Raw genomic sequence first — 12,384 nt, 5'->3', positions numbered from 1 at the left:
TTAAGGTAATCAGGCGATTCGAGTGTATTCATTTTTTGTAAGATTACAGAAAACGTCCAATCTTACATAACCAATTTGAGATGTACTTACGACAAATATCACTAAATCATATCTACTTGTTAATAAAAAAAAGATTTTTCTCTACATAATTCTGGCGCTATATTTTTAGTCGCGTAAGCGAACTAAATTACATGCTAATATGGCTGTTCCATCTGTTTCAAATCCCTGACTAAAATCCTATATAAAAGCTTTAAAGCGACGATAGACAAATATTTCATACAAATAAACACCAATATGGATATGATTATAAGCATTGAATGATTTATTTTGGAATTCGTCGGTCCAATAACACACTACGCTGTGCTCACAAATTATCACAACGCGCTATCGCGCGATATTCAATTTGTCTGCACCGCCTTGGTGTGTTAACGGACCAAAAAATTATACATGTATATTATTTTGCTATTTATTGTGACTATCATTTGCAAGTATCATTAATCAATACTCAAAGAATGATTCCTTAAATAAACTGTTGTGGTCTGATTTCTGTTGATTGGTAAATATATTTGTGCTATCTCCACATTTCAATGCGAACAATAAGTGATATTATGAGGTGATAATTTTGGTCGGGACGTAGTCAAATCCATTAAAGCCCGAAGGGCTTTATGATAGATATGACCACGCTTCGACCAAAATTATTGTTTCGTAATATTCAAAGAATGATTCCTTATTACTCATATTCATATCGTTTCCAATTTCTACAATTTAAAACGACATTTTAAAACCACTATTTTTTCATAAAGCACATGCTATGTATTTCTATCGCGGTGCAGCAAATACCATTTTTTGGTTATACTAAGATACACCCATTTTGTGTCGCTCATCTTTTATGAAATTATTGGGCTATAGGTTTTAAAATTGATTTGTAATGATATCACAGACGAAGACAGTTGAAAATATAAATATTAAATGTTGACGTCACGGCGGCGCAGCGAATAAATATCTTGGTGGGAGTACTGGGAGAAGACCTTTTTTAGACTAAGCAATTGCTTAAACAAAAACTATACAATGTAATGAGGTCAAAAGCTCCATTATATCATATTTCTTTTTCTAATTGTTAAAATAAAATTAAAACAGGACACGAAATATCTACTACTACTTTTACACAAAAACTGATATCAAGAGTTCTAAAGTATGAACAGATGACTGTGAGAGGCGTTTTACAGACAGTTGACTTTTGGGTAGAAATAACTCAATTTTTTTAACGAAAAATCAAGAAGAAAAAGATTATATAAATTTTGGCATTAATGAAAGCAAAAGGTGAGAAACGAAAAAATAATTCATGTTTTCCGTTTGTATGTAAATCGTTTAAGGGTGTTGTTTACTCAGGGTTTGAGTTCTCAAATTCGGATTGGTATAAAGTTCAATGTCATGAGTAAAATTTGTTCTAAACACAAAAGGTATTTATGAAATGAATTTAATTTATTATTGACATAACATTCGATATTTCTACTATGTTATGGACTTAAGCTCAAACAAAAATAAACTTTTAGTCAAACAGAGGAAATTCAGACTAAATTTTGCAGATTTTTTTCCGGCTAAAACATTTTTGGCAGTACTAATATTAGACGTTTAGATTTTATATTTTAGTCTATGTAATTTTGCAAACTTTCTGTTGGTTCAACCTCACTAATCATTAAAAAAAATTGTAGGGCACGAATTAAAAAAATATTGGAAAAATGCTTAAAAACGATAAAAGACACCATGCATATCTCAAAATTTTGATTATTGACCTCATATAAAATTTTATGCCAACAGAATTTTTATGAACAGATGACTGTGAGAGGCGTTTTACAGACAGTTGACTTTTGGGTAGAAATAACTCAATTTTTTTAACGAAAAGTCAAGAAGAAAAAGATAATATAAATTTTGGCATTAATGAAAGCAAAAGGTGAGAAACGAAAAAATAATTCATGTTTTCCGTTTGTATGTAAATCGTTTAAGGGTGTTGTTTACTCAGGGTTTGAGTTCTCAAATTCGGATTGGTATAAAGTTCAATGTCATGAGTAAAATTTGTTCTAAACACAAAAAGTATTTATGAAATGAACAGTGACTGATCTCGGTCTGCACGTGAGTTTATCATATACGTTCTTCATTTTCCTTGGTCTGTTAACGTTTATAAGGGGAAAAAAATAGGAGACAAGTAAAGCAACAACAGTAGAAAACTATCCGAAGAATTAATTTGGAAATAAAGCCAATAAGTCCAAAAGTGGCGCAAGATTTTACTTGTTTTTAAACCACGAGCCACCTATAGATCAATGACTGGGGTTCAGAGGTCTGAGTTTTAGAGGTTTTAAGAGAATAAGTAAACTGTAATTATAACATAATATTTGTGCTACTTTTAACGTTAGAATAAAAAAGATTGGAAATCATTTAAAAAAAAACATTTCGTTTAAAAATGTGTTTATTAACTTGAAAGTTGAAAGTTTGTTACATGAAATTTCCAAAAGCAAAAAATGAACCCCCAACAAAATAAACAATAAAAAATACAAATAAATCAATAAACGGGATGTGGGGTGCCCCCGATGCGCCGGTGTTGGATCCGCCATTGTTTTCATTGATTCGAATTTATTTTCCATTTGTTGTAGGAAACCCTGTCAACAGACAAAATAGCTGATGAGCCAAGAAAAAATTGGTCAGAGAATGATGTCCCTAAAGTAAAAAGGTCACAGCCCGAGAAGCCTGTAAAGGAGGACACTGTATCTCGAGGGAAAACCAAACCGAGGCCGAAGCAGGCATCTACGGTATGAACTTGGTCCAAATGTAATCCATTTCGTACACATCTTAAAAGTCTTATGTGCATAGCCATGCCATACTTTTATGTGACACAAATACATTCGCATACGCATGCACACAAGCACGCACGAACGCTACTCTCGCTGTAGACATTCCAAACCACAAATACATTCGCATACGCATGCACACAAGCACGCACGAACGCTACTATCGCTGTAGACATTCCAAACATAATTTTTATGGCACGGACTGTTTTTATGCAGTGGAAAAAGAATACGTGTTAGTTGAATCGTGCGTTTGATAAATGACTCTGTTTTTAGAATGCACTCCATGTGTAACTTTTTTTAAAAGTTCCCATGTAGGAGAACATGATTCAAATACTTTTTCACGTTAGACGTTTGTAAAATGTATGGAAATTTTTTTTTAGAAGAGCACTATAGTAAACTCAGAGGCAACAATGACTGTTGCTCAGAAAACAAAAAATAGGGAACCTCACCTATATCAAGTTAAAAAGCCGAGTAACATAAAAACAGATCCAGATGATGATGATGTAGATTCTTTAAAAGCAAAACCCAAAACGAGGCATAAAAAGGAGTCAAAGGTACGTAAACACTGCAAAAGCCATGCCTATACATGTAACAATCAAACTCCATTATATGCAGAGCAGGAAAAAATAATAAATTATTGTAAAAATTATATATTGGTCTGTAGAACAGTAGCTAGTATTTAAAAAGAATCTTTCATTAGTGTTTTTATGATTCATTTCGTCTCTGCTATAAAATTGAATAATATCAGACGCTGGGTGTAAAAAGTGACTTCTTTTTAAAAAATTTTGCTCGCTTCTAAAGCGACCTCCAGTTTTATTGTTGACATTTGGTGGGTTAAATTTGTCTTCATGTTGAGATTCAAAACAGAGGCGCTTAAATCAACTTCATTTGCCAATAAGGTTAGATTGAGGCAGTTAGCCACCCGATACCGATCACCTCCTTGAGACAGTTGTATCCATGACATCAAGATATGGTTTTTTTTTTTACTATTTTAACGAAGTCTTAATTAAAACACATACATGTTATATCGATTGATGAAAAATGAAACACTTTTTTTGTAATTTTGTGTTTAGATAAATCCAAAAGAAACAACTGGAATAGAAAACAACAATACCGCTTTGAATGATATCAAGAAAACGAAAGTAAGGGCTACAGGACGAAAGAAAAACAGGACTGAGCAAGACGTGAGGCTATATCTTACATTTCTATATTATTATACTTTCATAGTAAATACTTTAATCTGATTGGTTTAGACGCAGTTGATAATTTGTTTTTTTTACCCTAAGCGTTAGCAACACACTTGGCAACGGGTAACACAACGAATTGCTACATGCGCGTAAATTATGCGCGTACGGTTCTCCGTAGAATTCATGTCATTTATATATAAAATCAGCAATAATTTCTCTAAAATTTCCCTAAAATTAAGACATTCAGTATAATAAAATAAATTGTGCCTGTTTGGGAAGATAACAGTTGAAATTGACCCCCCGAGAAAACCATTGTCAACCTCCGGTTCGCGTCGGTTGACAATAGTTTTCTCGGGGTGTCAATTTCAACAGTTACCATCCCAAACAGGCACTATTTATTTTATTATACTGAATTTCTTAACTTTAAAGAAAATTTTACTGCTTTAATATAGAAAAGAAGAGATTTATACGGCGAACCGTACGCGCATAATTTACGCGCATGTAACAATTCGTTGTGTTAACCGTTGCCAAGTGTGTTGCTAACGCTAAGGGTAATAGAACGGATTACCAAGTGCGTCTAAACCAATCAGATTTCAGAATTTAACATGAAAGTATAATAAAACGAATTGTTACATGCGCGTAAATTATGCGCGTACGGTTCGCCGTAGAATTCATGTCATTTCTGTATAAAATCAGCAACAATTTCTCTAAAATTTCCCTAAAATTAAGACATTCAGTATAATAAAATAAATTGTGCCTGTTTGGGAGGATATAACAGTTGAAATTGACCCCCCGAGAAAACCATTGTCAACCTCCGGTTCGCGTCGGTTGACAATGGTTTTCTCGGGGTGTCTATTCAACTGTTACCCTCCTAAACAGGCGCTATTTATATAGTGTTATGAAGATAAGGATGGGTTTCTTTCGCTGTTAATTGCAAAGTGTTTTTCCAAGAAAAAAACCACCACATGCATCACCTACGCAAATTTGTTCAGATTCAAATTTCTATCATATTTGAAAACAAATTTAAATAATAACTTATGAATAGCTAATGAATTGCATTTACATGTATATAATTACCGGTATATGTAAACGTCTTCATTAAGGAGGCTAGATAGTCAACAATTTAACCATTAGATCTACCGGAAATTGTAAGATATTACTTAGTCTAGTATTCATTTAGCTATTGTAGTAACGCGTATTTAGTACAGAAAAAATCATATAATATACTGGTTTAAATTCTTTTATATAGAGTTCATCATCTAAAGGTGATCAATTAATACAGTTGTAAAAATTAAGCCACGACCATCATTAGAATATGTTTTTTAAACACCTTCCTGATGACAAAAAATTCATAAGATATAATTCTGAATATTTTTTATTCATGCTCAAATTTATTCTATTCTTTTGGATATTTTTTTTTAAGAATATATAGAAATGAAAACGATATAAAGTTCTGTATCCGGATGAAATGCCGAATAATCCCGATTTGTATAAAAAAAATAACACACCTGCAATTTTTAGAATAAATCTCACTAAAAACGTACATGTAAATAATATACATATTATTGATTTTTTCTAGATTATTAGATATCAGCCAATCAGAGAGCTAGGAATTAATCATTCATATAATGTAATTTATTTAATTCTACAGTAAAACTCGGTTATAGCGAAGTTCTAGGAACCTATTGATTTACTTCGTTATATCTGTTATTCGTTATATCCGTATAACGAATTCGTAATAATAGCTATAGCAAATTCACTATATACACGTTTTCTTTCACCAGACTTTAACTTTTGCTGATTGAGGCTTAAATTAAAAATAACATTACTTTAATACCTTTAATAATCTGATTGTGAGTCGAAATATTTATAAAAAAAATGAATTCATTCAAACTATTATGCTAAATGGTAGTGCAAACTTTTTTAAATGTGAAGAAATTCGTTATAAATTTGTTAAATTTCGTTATTATTTAACGTTGACGAGACTCATAATCAGTTCGCTATATCCGTAAATTCGTTATAACCGAATTCGTTATAACAGTAAAATTTTGCAAAGATTTGTTAAGAATTTGACCGGGGCTCAAAAAAACCTATATCCGAGAATTCGCTATATCCGTGTTCGTACTAAACTAGTTTTTCTGTAGTATGACAATACCTGTAAATCTTCTTTCAATATGTGACTAGAAAAAATTACCACATTTGAAACTTTAACAAATTTACAGGAAAATGATAATGATTACACATCCAAAGGTCAGTCTCCAAATGGAGGATTGGTTATGAAACCAGACTTAAGTCATAGCAACAAAACCCTGGAACCTTTGAAGGTGGATTTGCCGAAAGGAGAGCAAAAAATAATACAGGATCGACCAAAAAAATTAGGACAATCTAAGGTATTGTTATCAATAGCTCTGGTTTTGGTGCATAGCGCATACGTGAATGAATATTACTATTAGTGTACTAAACTCGCCTGTTGAATTATTTCCAAATCGTGAAAAAATGTTCATAATGAAAAAGCTTAAAATGTCAAAATATGATAATCATATTAGTATATGCTTTAAAGCAAAAATCTTTGGTAAAATCAACGCTTAATGATGTCCGGTTGTTGTTGTTTTATCATTCTTAAGCTAGGTGTCTATTATTAATTTACAGTTTGTACACAATGTTAAAACCATGGGTTCGGAAATAATTGTTAGCTCACCAAGACGAAGTTGGGGGGGGGGGGGCTTATTGTACATACCCCCGGCGTCGGCGTCCAGACCTGGTTAACGTTTTTGTTGCAGGTCCTGTATCTAAGTTATTACTTGTCCTATCTTCACCAAACTTGCATGGTTAATGCATATGGACCTACTGATGAACTTGAAAGACTTGGATGCTGAATCTGGGCCATGAATTTCAAATGCTAGAGGAGGTTAAGGGTTTTGGAGCAGGTTAAAGGTTTTGGTACAGGTGCCCTTCGATAGCCATTTCTAAGTTATTACTGGTCTTAACTTCACCAAACTTGCTTGGATGGTGTGTCTTACGAAACTAATGCACTCAACAGACAAAGATGCTTTATCAGAGCTGTAAGTTTCAGATGCTGGATGAGGTTATTAAGGTTTTTGAGCTGGTTAAGTTACTGGTCCTCATTTATTTCCAAATCGTGAAAAATAATGAATGCTTAAATTTACATGTGATTTCAACGTTCAAAACGGATAAGCCTAAAATGTCAGAATCTGATAATCATATAAGTACATGCTTTCATTAAAGCAAGAATCCTTGAAAACGGAAAAGCTTAAACTGCCAAAATCTGATAATTATATTAGTACATGCTTTAAAGCAATAATCTTTGGTAAAACCAATGCTTAACGATGTCCGGTTGTTGTTCTTTTGACATTCTCAAGCTAGGTGTCATTTATTATTTTACATTTTGTATTTATACACAATGTTAAAACCATGAGTTCGTAATACTTTTTTAGCTCACCGAAACGAAGTCAGGGAGAGCTTATGCTATACCCCCGGCGTCGGCGTCCAGACCTGGCTAACGGTTTTATTGCAGGTCCTGTATCTAAGTTATTACTTGTCCTTTCTTCACCAAACTTGCATGGATGATACATCTGGACCTACTGATGAACTTGAAACTCTTGGATGCTGAATCTGGGTCATTAATTTCAGATGCTACAGGTTAAAGGTTTTGGAGCAGGTTAAAGTTTTGGTGCCTTCTGCCCTTTGATAGCCCTTTCTAAGTTATTACTGGTCCTAACTTCACCAAACCTGCATGAATGGTGCGTCTTATTATACTGATGAACTTGACAGGTTTGAATGCTGAATCAGAGTCAAAAGTTTCAGATGCTGAATAAGGTTAAGATTTTGAACTGATTAAAGTTTTTGGAGCAGGTGCCTTCTGCTCTCTGATGATTATATTTTAACTTGCATTGATGGTGCATCTTATGATACGTTATTTAGCATTTTCACTATTGTATAGGTTCATAAAAGGAAACATATTTGTAAATGTAAATTTTAGAAGAAAGTACTATTTCAAAATTGCAAGGTTAATTTAACTATAATATGAATTAATCGCAGAGGTATCTTCAGATGCGGAGCCTGGTCTCCATTATTAAGGATGCTAAAAAACTCCTGCCTATCGAAAATTTCTTTGATAGACGCTTTTGTTGTGAAATGATATAATATGATTCCTATGATGTAATATTGTATAATATGAGACACAATTGTTTTATATGCCACAATATTACATTATATTGTAAAAAATTATATAATGCAATATGATATTGTATCAATTTTTTTTATATAATGATATGATATTGTATCATGATATTGCCATGTAAATTATTGTATTTTATGATACAAAACTGTATAATATGATATTTTATTATATATTATTGTATCACTTGATATTGTTTTATATGATATTGTAATATATCATTAAAATGATATATGTAGTATCGTATCATATGATACGATAATGTTTAATGTGATGGTATATCATATAATATATTATTATTTAATTTTATTTTTTATGATATCATACAATGTTCTATCAAAATTTATTTAATCTTATGATACAAATCATACTATGTTTCAGTTATATACAATATCATTCAATACAAATAATATGCTGTATCATACAAGATAATATCATATGATAAAATTTTGTGATATATTATATTATTTGATATTTTATCATATAATACCATATTGTTTCATTTATTATAAATGATGATATTGTATTATGTAATAAGACACAATAATGTTTTACACAATGCAATATCCTATCATATTCTATGATTCAAATGTAGTCTCATTAAGGTGATGCCCCGTCTCGGTGAGCTTTGTAATCTGTGATAACCTTCGTTTGAATTTTGAAAAAAAAAATGTATCTTTTAAAAATGTTAAATCATGACAAATATATACTCATTAGTGAATTCGGACTTTACTCAAGAGTTCTATTTTTACATTTTATTTTGTTTTCATTTTCATGCAGAAATTGAAATCATCAGAGCAGATTGAAGAGGATATCCTGGGTGTTAGATCTCAGATATCTCAATGGTGGGACAAATGTTACTATGGAAAAGAACAAAGAACGCTTTGTCGGCCCTTTTTTGATGGTAAATTGACTCTACTCTATTTAGACTTTCCAGACACATGGATTTATAAACCAAAATGATATCTTGTTTGAAATAAATCATGTTATCACTTCTACCCAATCTTTATTTTTGAAGAAAACCTGACGTCATCTAATCTAACAGCCCTGAAAAAAGAAGAAGCAAAGCTACGGAAATTTTACGAAAAGAATCGCCATATATTTGATAATATACACGAATCTCTGCAAAGGGTATGCTTGAACCATGTTTGTACATCCGACTGAACTACTACTTAATTCTTTTCTAAGATTTTTTGGGGGAAACAGTCAACAATCCATTAAAATCTCCTTTAGTGATTTGACCTGATCAATATTGTATTTTAAAATAAGAAAAACTCCCAGAATTTTTTGTATATATTTTTTCATATTAAACCTCTCTTTTTAAATACTGCAGCGTTTCAAATTTGTATCTACCTCTTTGTTGTCAAGTTCGATATGATTTTGGTTTCAGGATACTAAACAAAGCCAAGGACCATCAAGTACTAGCACCGATTATAAGGTACTTATGTTTTTATTTAGTTACCATGTATAAGTTGTGTTTGGAAACACAGTACAGTAACACACTGATTGGATGAAGATCCATCCGTTTTCTACAAATCAAAGTACTAAAGTACTGAAAGCCGGGCTCTTTTGGTGTGTATTTAAGCATATTGTGTTGTAAAGACTGAAAATCTCTCTCTCTCTCTCTCTCATGCTTTTAATATCGGAAAAGCGTCAGAGAGCGACGAAATTTTGTAAGCAGCTATAAACAAAAACATGTCTGTCTAGCAGAAAAAAGTTCAACAGTTGCTGTCTTGAATTTTGCTTCAAGCGTTATATATTCAATCCCCATTTCTTCAACGCGCAGCAAAGTAGTTCATGGAAATTCATGTGCATTGTATGTGTCCAAAATGCATACATTAGTCTTGTTTTTAAAACACGTTATTAATAAGAAAACTAAAAAGATAAACATTTCTCTCGAAATTTAAAAAAAAGAAAGAAACAAAATGCCAACACTTTTGACAAAACGTGTCTCTTTGTGTAACTGTTTGGTATAGCGGATGCTTTTACTTTAACGCTGTTTGGTTTTTTGTTTTACTTTTGAAGTTGTGCTATTTATAGTAACATTGGCTATTTGCCTGTCTACAGCCAGGACTCTGCTTTCAGCAGAGCCCAGCTGAAAAAACCATTTTCTTTAACCCATTGTGTGTTATTCTGATCTGATCTGATTAAAAGCAGATTGCGTACCGTCGTAAGTCAACGACCAATTGCGAATACGTTTCAATGCTGAGGGTCAACTCATTGACTTTTTCTCCTATTCATGAATATTTATTAGTTTCATTTTACTAGTGAGAAATCGAGGCTCTTTTAAATTTTGAAGGTATATAAAATATACCTTCAAATATATATATATATATATATATATATATATATATATATATATATATATATATATATATATATATATATATATATATATATATAATATGAAGAATTTCTTCACGAAAGTGTGATGAAGGTAAGCTGAACAGAGCATGAATTATTCATGATAATGGAATTAAACTTTGCGAAGTGCATTGGCACACAGCCAGTAAGCGTTAGCATCTTATGCATCATGTTGCAATAAATAAGGAATAAGGAATTATTGAGTATTATGAGTTGATAATTTTGGTCGGGGCGTGATGAAATCCAATAAAGCCCGAAGGGCTTTATGATAGATTTGATCACGCCCCGACCGAAATTATCACCTCATAATATTCAAAGAATGATTCCTTATTACTTATATTTATATAATTTTAAACCATCTTACGATTAAATATTTAGATATTAATAGGCAAACCCTGCTGGCGCCTCAATTTGGCTTTATGAGTTATATAGTACAAAATCGATACGTAGTGTTATCACAGGCAAACACACAGGAAAATATAATGCTTTTTTTGCAAATTTGGGTCTGACATTATCATGATTACTTCGTGCAGTCCATGATTTTTCTTCGGTCTCTTTAGCTAGGTTACGACAAATCGATAAATGGGGCGCGTAGATTTCAGTCTGGTTGTTTCTATAGAGCTATGAAGTAACTGTAAGAAATAAAGGGAATCATAATCGATAGATGTAAATATAAGTACATTGTAATTGATAGAAATTGAAAATTTTCCATTCTATCTGTTGGTAAAGAATTAAACTGACTGAAGATTGTGGGGACCGAGTTCAGACTTGTTGTCAAAGAATGGACAGGCCTGTTGTCTACTGGACAGTTTGAGGCCTGTTGTCTACTGGACAGTTTGAGGCCTGTTGTCTACTGGATAGTTTGAGGCCTGTTGTCTACTGGACAGTTTGAGGCCTGTTGTCTACTGGACAGTTTGAGGTCTGTTGTCTACTGGACAGTTTGGGGTCTGTTGTCTACTGGACAGTTTGATGCCTGTTGTCTACTGGACAATTTGAGGTATGTTGTCTACTGGACAGTTTGAGGCCTGCTGTCTACTGGACAGTTTGGGGCCTGCTGTCTACTGGACAGTTTGAGGCCTGCTGTCTACTGGACAGTTTCAGGAAAACTCTTTGACATTTATAGTTATAACGTTATAATATGATTATCCTACCAATATGATTGAGCCTCGACTACACGTAGAACCATTTTGTTCTCCTATTACATTAAAAGCGTTGCCAAACAAGTTTTATAAATAACATTTTTTATCATGGAAAATAAGGGGATATGAATAAAACATTGCAAATACATTATTATTACAGATACTCGTCTGGTCCGAAAGATGCTCGTGTTAGAGATCAAATTTTAAACATAAATGAAATAATAAGTTTTTATTGAAAACAAAGTATACTCAAAGCAAGATTGACGCGGATACATGTACAGGATTTGTTTCTATGTGGATCTTTATAAATTTTAAAATCGAAAATAATTGACTTCCATGGCAAATAAATTTTAAGCTGATATTCTTTCCTTTCAAAATTTTAAATTTAAAAGGGCATGATGTTGATACAAGAGGAGTGGATTTCAATTAATACCTAGAATTTTTTTGGTAAATCATTATCACTTTCAAAAATTTCGTAAAAGTCAACAAAGGGTTGGTTAACCTGAATTGACGTAGGTTTTAATTTATTACGCATTTTATTAGAAGTAATTTTTACAGGTGTTTTCAATTAGATACATGAATTGTTGGTATTCCAGCTTCCTCACGCACACACGTATATGTGTAAGATTAAAAACAAAATAACATTTTCTTCG

The 12,384-nt window shown here is 32.2% G+C and overlaps 1 protein-coding gene across 9 annotated transcripts in view; it reads left to right on the top strand.

Moving 5' to 3' along the window:
* The window catches only part of LOC128188601 (DNA ligase 1-like), a 28,370-nt gene that overhangs the window by 9,771 nt on the left and 6,215 nt on the right, over window positions 1-12,384 (top strand). For 8 of the 9 annotated variants that reach the window (XM_052859765.1, XM_052859762.1, XM_052859761.1 and 5 more), the window contains exons 4-10: window positions 2,649-2,804; window positions 3,224-3,397; window positions 3,917-4,027; window positions 6,253-6,420; window positions 9,009-9,132; window positions 9,247-9,359; window positions 9,619-9,666. In XM_052859765.1, the coding sequence (XP_052715725.1) occupies window positions 2,649-2,804; window positions 3,224-3,397; window positions 3,917-4,027; window positions 6,253-6,420; window positions 9,009-9,132; window positions 9,247-9,359; window positions 9,619-9,666 (894 nt within the window). The remainder of the gene's footprint in view (window positions 1-2,648; window positions 2,805-3,223; window positions 3,398-3,916; window positions 4,028-6,252; window positions 6,421-9,008; window positions 9,133-9,246; window positions 9,360-9,618; window positions 9,667-12,384) is intronic. The other variant, XM_052859766.1, reaches the window with a different exon arrangement.

Source organism: Crassostrea angulata, chromosome 6 (genome assembly GCF_025612915.1).
Source record: "Crassostrea angulata isolate pt1a10 chromosome 6, ASM2561291v2, whole genome shotgun sequence".
Taxonomy (NCBI): domain Eukaryota; kingdom Metazoa; phylum Mollusca; class Bivalvia; order Ostreida; family Ostreidae; genus Magallana; species Magallana angulata.
This window is presented reverse-complemented; position numbering and strand designations above follow the sequence as displayed.